We start from the raw sequence: 13111 nt of genomic DNA, 5'->3' as shown, positions 1-13111 counted from the left end.
CAGCCTCACTAGCTGCTGCCTGTCTGTCAGGATGCTGGTGACCACTGACAGACTTTCGCGGTTTTTAACAACTCCTTTTAATTTCAGCCGTGTCGTATTCTTTGCTTTCTCATTCATCCATGTTTCTTGATCACTCTTATATAGGGGTGGGCGATACAACCAAAATCTTCACGATATGAGTACATTTATATATATCACAATATAAAGTTATTTTTGCTTTTAATAAGGTTTTTATGATATCAAAATTTTTGATATCATAAAATCACTTGTTTTTAAACTGCAATACTTAAAAATACATGCAAAAGATTGAGAGCAAAAGGCGATAGTCCAAAAATCTTTACCAATTGACCCATTTCTTCCGTTACATTGCCCCCCCCCCCCCACTGTAACGCATTAATCATTTTAAAAAGGCCTGTCAACTAAAAGATGTGTCGATATATTAAGCTACATACAGACACAAACGGACGCATTTGGTCACAGTTTGTTTGAAAAGTACAAAGTGGACATCTTCAAGGTAGATACAACATTGTCAGAACGCCTTCTCCTACTACAGAATTAGCATTTTACAATTTAAAAATAGCATTATTGGTGGTATTTACAAACAACATAGACACCATACACTTTACAGCAAATCTGTCTCACATGCTTATACAGGTTCATTTCACATTTTCTGATCAATTTGTACGTTATAAATTCAGCAAATATATTTCTACATTAATCATAACTCTACCCTAACTCTTACAGACTTTAAATAAAAAATAGTGATCATTTACTCACCTTCAAGTAATTTAAAACCTGTATGACTGACTTTCTTCTCTGGAACACAAAATAAGATTTATTGAAGAATGTCAGTAACTAAAGTTTTGGTTCCCATTGACTTCCATTGCATGGACAAAAATACTATGGGAATCGAAACTGTTTGGTTACCGTTATTTTTCTAAATAATCGCAGGAATAAATAATTAAACACAGGTTTGGAATAACTTGATGGGGAGTAAACAATGATAGAATCTGGGCGGTCGATCACTTTAACAAACCTTTTTTCTAACGACTTCTTAAAATGTCAGTTTTTCTGGTTTTACTGTATTTGTGGGAAAGTTAAAAAAATTCAACGCATGGCAATGAGGTGTTTCCCAGTTCAACACTCACTCTCGATTTGACCTTTGTTTCATCCTAGACTTGAAATGCAAATATCACATTCAACTTGTGTAATATTTGGTTTTTAATGCAAGTTGTCTATTGCTGTCTGAAAATTCCCATGCTACATGTCAATATATGAGGAGTTCATGTGCAAAATCAGATAACTCTGTTTTTAACAATTCTCAGAAATCAAGTTTTTTCATTGTGCATTCCAGTTAAACTCAATCAAACTGCAGTTGGGTTATTTTGACTAGGTTAAAAAATACAAAAAAAAAAAATTACAGCTAACTCACACAATAAAAAACATGATTTTTGAAAATTTTAGAAAATGGAGTTATCTGTTTTTGCAGTTTTTTTTTTCAGTTTTGTCTTATGTAAGACTAAGGCAGCTAATGTGGCTTTATTTGAAGTGAAATTTCAAAATCTCTGCTGTTAGCAGTGTGACATACCAACAGTCATCATAAAACTGAGATGTGCTATAATTGTTTTGAGTTTACTTAGTATTTAACAATCATAGGCCTGGTTTCACAGACAGGGCTTAGATTTAGCCAGGATTAGATCATAGTTCAGTTAGGACATTTAAGCAATTTTTATAAACGTGCTTAGAAAAAAACCATTAATGGTGTGCTCTTGGGACAAAACAAAGATATATACACTGATATATTTTAAGATCAATCAGTGCAAGTTTCTTTCAGTTGAAACAGCTCAGATTTAGATTTTAGTCTAGGACTAGGCTTAAGCCTTGTCTATAGAATAGAAAGTCTATAGCATTTAACAGATGACTGTGGTTTGAGGTGTCATCAGTTCACTGACATTGTATTTTAGTGATATTTTATTAACACACATAATTGATGTCTTTAAAAAGGAGTTATACTGAGGCACTATACAGTAAGTTGTCAAAGACCAAGAGGACATTTTTATGGCCAAACCCCCAAACATTTGGTTCTGAGTCGCAGGGTTTCCACTTTAAGACTTAAAACTCAAAAGGATATCTTCAATTTTTATATATTCGTATATATAACATAGGTACATTTATTTTCATGCATTGGGCTTGATCATTATGCGGCACACAGATGCAAATACATTTTTATTTCATACTGTACAAAATATGTATAGATTAAAATGTTTTTACAACCTTGTAAAAAAAGGAAGAGAAAACGAAGCAACACAAAACAACACTTCAAGTCCTTTAAGAGGCTTATAGATATAATAGCTTTAGCGATGGAGGGATTCAGTACAGACTGGTCTTTTTCATTATCCGTAGAAACTCCTGCTCATTTATCTCTCCGTCACCATCTCTGTCGGCCTCGTCGATCATTTCCTGTTCCAAATAAAAACCCCGAGACACAATCATGTCACAAAACAATTGTCAAAAACATGCAGTGTTTCCTAACGGTGTCAGCTGTTGCTCCGTGATGAGGGATCTTATCTGATCTTATGTCATTCACTACCCACTGACTAACCAGCCACTTTCTCAGGAGAGATACAATTTGACTGTGACTTTTACACACAGGAACATCCTCTTTCTGTGTATTTCCCCACATCTGGAGAAAGACGCACCTGTAACTCCTCATCCGTGAGGTTCTCCCCAAGCTCTTTGGCCACTCGCTTGAGATTTTTGAAAGAGATTTTGCCAGTGCAGTCGTCGTCGAATAGCCTGAAAGCCTTCAGGATTTCTTCTTTTGAGTCTTTCTCACTCTGTTGTGAAAGATAAATGACACACAGCTTAACTCAGTGGGAGTGGGCATGATGAGCAAAATCACAGTATGAGTAACTTTATATCACGGAAACGGTATACCGCGCCAAGACTTTTATTTTTGTTTGGAATTTAAAAAAATAAACATTTGGTCATCATAGTCAACTAAACGGAAACTAAAATTGAAACTCTGAAACAACAACAACAAAGCACACAAAAACAATTTTCATTACTTGAAATAAAATAAATGTAAACGGAAATAAAATATATTAAAAATATATATTCAGCTAGCTTGCCAAAACAGCATTTCTAATCTTAATTCAGTTTATCCTGATGTACTAAAATTACTGATAGTAAAACTGAAATAAAAAACTGATATGACTGTTTTCTTCTGTAGAGCTGCTTTACAGTTGAGATTGACGTCTTTCAAAATTGATGAATTTTAACAATAACATTAACATTGTTATTTTCCTGTTTGTTACATTTTAATTTTATTATTTTCATGATATTTAAGGTATGACCCAAATTACAGTTTGAGTAATTTAAGTCATAATGATATATGGCATCAAGATTTGAACAAATAAACATTTTATATACAACATAACCATGTGCTTAAGCTTTTTTTTGGATAATTTATTGAAAACTTTACAAATAAAAGGTATTTCGACTAACTTGATTGCTTTTTCTTTTGAATTTGACAGAAAAATTCTGATTATTTATTAAAAATAGGACACTATTGTAATGAATACAATGGTCAAGATTTTATTTTTGCTGGGAAATGAAACAAATGAACATATTTTGAACGATGTACCAAAATTCAGATTATTCATATAAATAAAAAAACTACATTATGGAAAGCATAAGTTAAAAAGAAAATAAACTTCATAAAATGGTTAGTTTAAATTCTAAATTCTGATTGGATGAGCCACTTTTGAGCTTTTGTAAAAACAGACGTTGGCAACCGTAAACAACTCTCTCAATGCTTCACTAATCTAATAACACCACTTAATAGCAAGATCCTTTTCATCTTGATGCGTTTCTTTTCGGATATTTTACTGACGTCATTTTCCATCCAAACACCTGAGGTTTGCAACAGTGGCCAGATAGCTGTCTAATTAGTTATGTTATCATTCGGCTTGCAGACTTACCATTTTCTGTGTCATCATAGAAAGGAAATCATTAAAGCTGATTACACCCGATCCTTCTTTATCAACATCAGCAATCATCTTTTTTATCTCTTCTTTCTTCGGCTCAAACCCCAGAGCTCGCATAGCAACCTGTGGAAACAAGTTAATTACTCTGTTAGTATATATACACATATTGGAAACATATTTGAATAGATTCACAATATTAACATTTTTCAACCATTTACTTTTAAGGCAAAACACTACAGGCAAATAAACAATGGGTTGTTCATATATCATTTTGCCTGATTTTATACAACATTTTATTTTTTTTTTAAATGATGAGAATTTTTTTTTAGCGGTTCACGGTATTTTCTGAGTCATTTGGATTACTTGTGGATTATTGTGATGTTTTTATCAGCTGTTTGAACTCTCATTCTGACGGCACCCATTCACTGCAGAGGATCCATTGGTAAGCAAGTGATGTAATGCTACAATTCTCCAAATCTGTTCTTATAAAGAAACTCATCTACATGGATGGCCAGCAAATGTTCATTTTTAAGTGAACGTTTCCTTTAAATGCATGAAATTTTATTTAAGAACAAATATAAATTATGCTTGTTTATATGTAGAATACCTCTTATGGTCAATAAATAATTCTAATTTGTGTTAAAATTAATAACAGACTATTAAAAATAAAAATAATAAAAGTATATTAAAATTCCTGTTAATGACAATTACTGATTATACATGTAACCTCAGGGTCATGGCAAATTCATTAGCCGGTAGTAGGTAAGGAGTAAGATTCATCACTGAGATGGGATTTTACGATTAGGTCATTCCTAGATTAAGTTTAGATGCTGTCTCCGGGCCTTTATCAAATATAACATTATGGCTACAGGTCTCAAACCACTGATCTATATATAATGAGTGTGTCGCTCATTGCGTTCTAAACTGCAGATAGTGAAGCCACCGGAAGTGTTCTGTCCGCCATTTTACTACTCCCTACCAGCAGTGATTCACAGGCAAACCGCTGACCTAAAATCACCTGATTTGAAGTGAATCAGACAAACTTATGCACTTATGCATCTCCATACCATCAGAGATGCTGGCTTTTGAACTGAACGCTGATAACACGCTGGAAGGTCTCCCTCCTCTTTAGCCCGGAGGACACGGGGTTCGTGATTTCCAACAAGAATGTCAAATTTTAACTCGTCTGACCATAGAACACTTTTCCACTTTGAAACAGTCCATTTTAAATGAGCCTTGGTCCACAGGACACAACGGCGCTACTGGACCATGTTCACATATGGCTTCCTTTTTGCATGGGAGCTTTAGTTGGCATCTGCAGATGGCACGGCAAATTCTGTTTACTGACAGTGGTTTCTGGAAGTATTCCTGGGCCCATTTAGTAATGTCAATGACAGAATCATGCCGATGAGTGATGCAGTGCCGTCTGAGGGTCTGAATACCAAGGGTCTACCATAGGTCTTCAGCCTTGTCCCTTACGCACAGATATTTCTCCAGTTTCTCTGAATCTTTTGATGATGTTATGCACTGTAGATTATGAAATTTGCAACGCCTTCGCAATTTGATGTTGAGGAACGTTGTTTTTAAAGTATTCCACAATCTTTTTACGCATTCTTTCACAGATTGGAGAGCCTCTGCCCTTCTTTACTTCTGAGAGACTCTGCCTCTCTAAGACATCCCTTTTATAGCTAATCATGTTAGTAATTAGCTGCTAGACGTTCTCCCAGCTGAATCTTTTCAAAATTTCTTGCTTTTTCAGCCCTTTGTTGCCCCCGTGCAAACTTTTTTGAGATCTGTAGCAGGCATCAAATTTGTGGATAAAAGTGTAACATTTCTCAGTTTAAACATTTGTTATGTTCTCTATGTTCTATTGTGAATAAAATATTGGCTCATGTGATTTGAAAGTCTTTTAGTTTTCATTTTATTCACATTTAAAAAATGTCCCAACTTTTCCAGAATTCGGGTTGTAGTATCAGAAATTGATTTGAATACAATGAATAATACAATAGCCTCTGTTACTATATTGCTCTACATAGTCAGTACTGTATGTAGTCAGTTATTTTTCTGAATAAATTATGATGTGTATATTTTTAATGTCCTGATTGAGCAACATCTATTTCCTCTCCAAGATCGCGCAAATATGTTTACTAGCATTACCATTTCCATGTAAAATGTTTTGTATATATGCTAAATTAATAATTATTTTAACCACCGTTTAAATCATAACCTGCTTCAAAATGAATGCAGTTAACGAAATCATTGTTGAAACATTTGCAGTTAGCCTACTGTACGAATAAAAACTCTATAAAAAATTATATAAACAATGAATTACTGTACAAGGCGAAAAAAGGTAGCCTATATGTATATACAAACATAAATCTTTCTTCAGATTTCAGAATGAGCACTTTGTCAATTGTTATATATATGTTGAGGTCGTGTCCGTCTGATGTTCGCTACTGTAATGAACGTAACTTTTTAATAAGCTGGGGAAATTCCTGACATTAAAAAAATAACCGTTTACATGCCTGTTTTTTGGATTGTAAGAATGTACAGGGATACTTAAGATTTAAAAACTCTGACTTGTTAGGTGACATTTTCTCATTAAATTCGTACGATTTCCTATTAATTCAATGGAATGTATGGGACCAGTGAGGAATACCAATATGGTGGCACGGTGGCTTCACTTTCGTGACGTCATGAGCAATCCAGTTCTCTACTATAGATCAGTGTCTCAAACCTTTTTTACCTTCAGTTCCTTTACATCTATGTTTCCAGACCCGTCTGTGTCAAACAGATCGAACGCCTCTTTGATCTCCTGCCTCTGTTCCTCTGTCAGTTCTGGTTTAGGACCTGCTCTCTTCCGCTGGTTCGTGGTGGCGCTGGGTTTCCTGAAGCTTGAAGCCTTGAAAATAAAAGCAGAAAGAGAGATTCAGCCATGCTTCCACCAGGGGGTGTTATCATGGTTTTCTTATACGTCTTAGAAATGCTTCTATACGGGAGATCTCAATGCACTGGAGGAGCTATGCAGGCACCCCCTCCCTCATTTCCATGGTGCACACAGAACAGTAAAAATAAATAAATGTATAAAAACTAAACTCAGTGGAAATAAATACACGTGGGAATAAATAAATACAACATTAAATGGATGCATAAATAAATAAAATAAATGAAAAAGTTAAAGTTAAAAATAAATATATAAATTAATAAAGGAAAAAGTAATACATTACAACTGTATTTGTTTTATCAAGTTATGATATATTTTCCTATTATTAAATTATTTATTTTTCATTTCTTCAGGTTTTTTCCTCCATATTCTTACTGTTTACTGAGTTTTGTTTGAAATAATCACATAAAAATCAGACATTCAGAATATGAACTGAACTAAAAATATTATTCCTGTTGCAACACAGATAAAAGTGTCCAAACACATCCTAAATGTTGCCTATCCTGTGTTTCCTTTTGTATATACTATATTTTAGCACATTTTTACAATAATTTGCATACTTATACTATATATATATATATATATATACATGCACTGGTGTTCATTAATAGCAAGAATAAATAAATGTTACTTAATTAAATCACATTTACATAAATTATTCACAGGCTAATCTGTATTTGGTGGGAGATTTTAAGAGCTGGATTAGTTTCATAATCACAGATTTACAAAACTTCGGTTTAATTAATTAGATTCAAGCAAGCACATTTACTGTAAAGAATAACAGTTTCTATGTTACCTCAATAAAAGTGTTTTATTCATAATATAATTTAAAGAAACGCACTGTTTATGCCTCTCTGCTGGTTTCCACAACAATAACGCCATCAAGCTAACAGCTAAGGCTAACGGACATCTATAAATACTCTTATTTAGTTTCTGCTAATGTGAAATCATTCACAAAGTTATAAAAGTAACTTAATTTATACTTACCATCTCGAAAGTTTTAGGAGAATTAAACAACAGCTATGCAGCTTGCGTGAAATGTTAATAAACAAGAATGTCGTTGGTTTCCTTGAGCGCGTTTGGATGGGCGTGTCTTCTGAGTGATTGACAGCAGATTGATCCAATAGCAGGTACAGCCTGTCTGTCTAGGACGTATTCTACCAATCAAACATGAGTGGGCGGGTTGTTAGATGTAGTTGACAGTTTGTTTCGTGTAGCTTCTGTCTCTTAGCAACGAGCCGGTAGCAAGCGTGTTGTAGCGCATTTCAGAAAATGGACCCACCAGGTAAACAATGCAGCTCCGCGGTGAAGGTTAGTAGCTTCGGTTTGATTAGGACATTATATAAGATAGAGTTAGTACATATGACTCGAATTTGAGTTGAAATTTGATCCAAAATGAAAAAATGCTTTGTTTTGCCTGCATAAAAGCTAATTTGCCAGTAAGACTGCATAACCTCGAGTCGACCTGTCATACGGAAATATTCTTTTATTGAGTCGGTTTACTCATTTTATCTAATATAGCAGCTTTTTATGCTTTTGTCAACTTCATTTATGCGTAATTTATGCATTTAATCTAAATGCAATAATCTATGTGAAACGTGTGTGCAGGATCCACATTATCCATTGTATTAAATATTAAATAGGGACATATTAGCCTATTAATCTTACTTACTTACTTACTTTTAGTCATTTAGCAGACGCTTTTATCCAAGTCTTACTGTACCGACACTGACAGATGAGAACACAAAAACCTGAAAAAAAAAATGAATTGAGCTTAATAATAACATTTTACAGCTGAAATGTTGATAAAAGTTTGCAACATTAAAACTGTTATTTTCCTGTCCTTTAACGTTACCTGGTTATTTTATTATTTTCGTTTATTAGAAAAAAAAAAAAAAAAATAGTATGAAGTGTAGTATAAATGCAACGTGATTATACATTTTCTCAGTGTCAGATGTAAAGTTTTAATGTTTGTCAACAGTACAGTATCTTAAAACCATCAGAAATCAGTTTTTCTTAACATGGTTTGCATTGAACATCTAGTAGAGACTCAAAACAATATCAAAATTACAATAGAAAATTACATTTTTGAAGGTTTCATGCTCTTGGCAGCCAATAATTCATCAAACAACACAATGTTCAAAAGAAACTTTTAATCTTAGCAACAGACGAATTTGGGGAAATACTGTCGAGTTTGATTGGAAGATATTGCAGAGATTTTCTGATTCCTTTTAAAAATTTTATATTTATTTTGCTAACCCAAATATGTAAATATATGCATATTTATGCATTTTATTATTTATTGGATTTAACCTTGTTTTTCCTTCAGCCAACAACCTTATCACAACACACAGCTAAACAATAAATAATTAATGATATAATTAATTAAATTAATAGTTGAATATGTGTCCTATCCTGAATATGTACATCCTTTTTGTGCAATAAATGGAAAATTTGAAAATGTTAAATAAGAACATAGAAATATATTAATAAAATATATATTTTGGTAAATACAAATACATGTAAATTATTAATGTACAAATTATTAAGTCTAATAAAAGATTACAAAAATCTCCCAAAAATGAGTGAATTAATACAAAAAAATTAAGGACTACATATCTGGGGGGAAAACCTTGAGTATTTTTTGTTTACATATTATAATTGTTTTATTTAAATTTTAGTTAATCAAAGTTTTATTTTTACATGGGTAATTGCATTTTATTATTGTTATTTAGCATTGTTTTGTCCCCTTTGCCTGCAGTGCAATCCTATCAGAACACACAGCTAAATAACATAATATTTATGTTGTAAATATTAACTATCCAGCATCTCTCGTTATTCCTTATTCATAGATGTGTGGAAGTGCCACTGTTGCTCAGCGCCGCCACATCGGACTCCAGCAGTTAGAGGCTATAGCCGCAACCACACATGGTTTTCTGGGCCCCAACAAACGGCCCAAGTTTATCCAGGATGAAGACGCCGGGGATGCGATGTTGGTCAGCTCCTGTTCACGTCTGCTCGAGTGTATCGAGCTGGATGGCTCAGTCGGACAACTGCTGCTTGAGACGGTACAGGCCCAGCAGAAGCTCTTCCACTCTGGGACAGGCGCGCTAGTGTTTCTGGCAGGAGTATGGAGTAGAGTTGCATTAGAGTGTCTAAACAGAGGAATAACTGTGTTGGATATCAAAACAGCCATGAGGAAAGGATTGGAGGTGTGTTTGGAGGTATGCAAACAATCAGCTGTAAGTGTGGAAGAAGTTTCTTGCCAGAAACTAAAGGACTGCAAACCTACTTCAGCTCTTAAATCAGAGATTCAGGACACAAAGATGCAGCACATGGATGTTAAACATTCTCAGAATCTCAGGTTGACACTCAAACACAGCAGACACTTTAATTTCCATGATGCACAGACCGAAAACACACAAACAGCTCTGGATGACGTAACTCACATAGCGCAAGCCGTCAGCCACGGATGTGACTCCTCCATGCGTTTAGTTTTAAAAGCATGCAAGTTGCAATCCAAAAACACAGAAAATGCACAAAACAGATCTTTGGATATTCAAAAACTGGTCACGTGCCTCATTCCAGGCCTGTCTGAGGAGAAATCAAGCGTGTTACGTGGCTTTGTCACGTTGCTGTCAGTTGAACAGGCCTCTGTGGTTCGATGTCTTCAGGGTCAGGCGTTAAATATCACTTTGGTGAACGGCGATTTGTGCGAGAAGTATCGCCACATGGGGTTTAATAGGCCTGGGAATGTCGTGCACATCACGGATCACGCTAACATGTCTGACGTGAGTCTGGAAGAGCGTTGGATTGAGGATGCATTAAGAAAACTGCATGAATTCAGCATAGATGTTGTGCTTGTGAGCGGCACGGCTGGCGTGAAACTCAAAGACCGAGTTCTTGGCGCAAACGTCCTGGTTATTGAAGACGTTAAAAGCAGCATTTTGAAGGAATTCAGCACATGCACAGGCGCCGTCCCAGTTTCGTATGTCACACAGATTGACGAGAACTGCGTGGGACAAGGAGTTACAGTCAGTCAACTGAGAGATTTCAGTGGAAAAAATGATTTAGTCGCAGTTAGCATTGTGACTGCAAGCACGTCTCTGGTTACGGCGGTCATAAGCAGCTCTGTATCTGCTAAACTGCAAAGCTTGGAGGATCTGTTTTGGAGCTGCGCTCATCGGTTGCACCAAGCACTCACAGATGGGAAGTTGCTGCATGGTGCAGGAACCACTGAACTCCTGTGCATCCAGCAGCTTCATCAATCTAAACAGACAGAGATGGAAAACCCACAGGAAGGTGTGGTGCTGGAGCTGATGGCTGAAGCCTGGATGGATTATGTCTCCACTTTAATGATGAACAGTGGGTCGGTGGGGTCCAAAGCAGAGGCTTGGACGGCTATTGCACATCAGATGAGACTTTATAAAGATGAAGATGCCATATCGCGGGATGCAGATGGAGCTGGTGTGTATGATAACGTGACAGTAAAGTCTGAAGCCTGGAGGAGAGCTCTTGATCTGGTGTTTCTGGTGCTTCAGTCTGACACGGAGATCATTACAGGTGTCAGTGAAGGAGAAAATGTTTACAGGGAGCTCATGTATCTTTGATATCTGAGGCATAATTATTTTTTTGAATCAAAATAGAATTTAAACGTTATTTTCATATATTCTTCACTTTGAAGATATTTTAGGTCTTTTCTGTTCAAGTAAAAATATGCTAAAATACATCATGAGTGTTGTTTTGAAGATTTGCGTAATATTTCATGGCCTGAAAAAATGAATGGTTTTGTTGAATGAATTTGTTTTTTATTTATTATTTGTCTGTTTTATACAAAATACATATATGATGGAAATGTAGAAATGATTAAGTCTAATAAATGATTATAGAAAATACCTAAAAAGGATTAAATACATAAATTCAGGACAGAATTGTGTGGGGAAAATTAGGTCATTCATTCATTCAGTCATTCATTCAGTCATTCAATATAGCCTACAGATTTTAATTTGTATATATATATATATATATATATATATATATATATATATAGATCAGGAGAGAGTCTCCTGATTGTTTGATAGAAAGGCAACTAGTACAGATGGCAATGCCATGATGTTCTTTTAAGTACAATTCATTTATCATTATATCATATTCCATTTAATATCTTCATACCCTTCAAATCCCAGTTGAGACCATTTTCATTTGAATCACTTTTTTAGCTTACTATACTGCCACAACGTGGACATAAATGTGCATTGCATGCATAAATACTCAATATATACTATACATACAGATGAACTCTTTAGTGAAAAGAGTTAAATATTCTGCTGCTAAAATAATGTACAAAATCTGAAAAGAAACATATTCAACTCAAATCATATTTATTTGTATAGCACTACAATAAATATTATTAAAAAAAAATTCTAAACAGAATTATATGGAGATTTATTTCACACAATGCGTCCAAGTGAAGTAATTTAATATGTGTCTGCTGCAGCTCGGTATACACAACAATTGAAGATATAAGAAGACATGTTTGTCTTAAGAGTTTTATAGTAACATAGCATATCAACATGATGATGATGCATTTGTAAGTAAATGTGATTAACATCTAAATAAATTCACAAGAGCAAGTATATTGTTTGCACATGTTTATTTACATTAAAGGCAAAATAACTGAAATAATAAGAGCACAATTATAGCTCAGGAACATATTTAAGTCTGTCTAAATGTGTAGTAATTGCAATGTCTTCTGGTCCATATCCTTTTCTCAGGAATGTGTGCTAGACACTGATTAATGTAACATAAAAATACTATACATATTTATATATTTTGCTATTGTATTGTGGAGTGACACTTTCATAAACGTTTCTATGCTCCTCTGATTATATAAGGGTAAATATTTCAATATCATAGCACAACAAAAGTGATCAGCAATAAAGATAAGCCTAATACAATAAAAATAATAAGGTCATATAGATCATAACACAGTCTCGGAGGTAAGAAGTGGCTTATCCTTCACCTGAAATTTCTTTTCATCCTGAATGAGACTGATTATATAAGTGTTTGTGTGTGTGTGTGTGTGTGTTAAACACATAGAATTAATATAATAAAATAACATATTATCCGAAACTAAAAATAAAAAAATTATTTTACGTTAATATTTTTTAAGGATACA

The 13111-nt window shown here is 34.3% G+C and overlaps 2 protein-coding genes across 2 annotated transcripts; one reads left to right on the top strand and one right to left on the bottom strand.

The window, feature by feature from the left end:
• Positions 1-1205: 1205 nt before the first annotated feature.
• Positions 1206-8055, bottom strand: LOC306853220 (centrin-1). Its single transcript, XM_079390472.1, has 5 exons — positions 7921-8055; positions 6736-6891; positions 3984-4112; positions 2700-2837; positions 1206-2460 (listed from the first exon to the last, which is right to left on the bottom strand). The coding sequence occupies exons 1-5, from the start codon at positions 7921-7923 to the stop codon at positions 2371-2373; spliced, it is 516 nt and encodes a 171-aa protein (XP_079246598.1). The 5' UTR covers positions 7924-8055; the 3' UTR covers positions 1206-2370.
• A 102-nt stretch (positions 8056-8157) lies between these two features.
• Positions 8158-11831, top strand: LOC306853021 (chaperonin-containing T-complex member BBS12-like). Its single transcript, XM_079390179.1, has 2 exons — positions 8158-8244; positions 9786-11831. Exons 1-2 carry the CDS (start codon positions 8206-8208, stop codon positions 11541-11543), a joined length of 1797 nt encoding a protein of 598 aa, XP_079246305.1. The 5' UTR covers positions 8158-8205; the 3' UTR covers positions 11544-11831.
• Positions 11832-13111: the final 1280 nt, after the last annotated feature.

Source organism: Barbus barbus, assembly GCF_936440315.1.
Source record: "Barbus barbus genome assembly, chromosome: 33".
Lineage (NCBI taxonomy): Eukaryota > Metazoa > Chordata > Actinopteri > Cypriniformes > Cyprinidae > Barbus > Barbus barbus.
The sequence above is the reverse complement of the archived record's forward strand: the minus strand, read 5'-3'. Positions and strand labels throughout refer to the sequence as shown.

What these genes read in the sequence shown, in the direction of transcription:
- LOC306853220 (XM_079390472.1), bottom strand. An exon ending in TAGATGTAAAGGAACTGAAG is followed by an intron (nt 4,113 to 6,735) that starts GTAAAAAAGGTT and finishes TTGTTTCCACAG; the next exon opens with GTTGCTATGCGAGCTCTGGG. An exon ending in CTATGATGACACAGAAAATG is followed by an intron (nt 2,838 to 3,983) that starts GTAAGTCTGCAA and finishes CTTTCACAACAG; the next exon opens with AGTGAGAAAGACTCAAAAGA.
- LOC306853021 (XM_079390179.1), top strand. Translation starts at nt 8,206, where the DNA reads ATGGACCCACCAGGTAAACAATGCAGCTCCGCGGTGAAG. An exon ending in AATGCAGCTCCGCGGTGAAG is followed by an intron (nt 8,245 to 9,785) that starts GTTAGTAGCTTC and finishes CCTTATTCATAG; the next exon opens with ATGTGTGGAAGTGCCACTGT.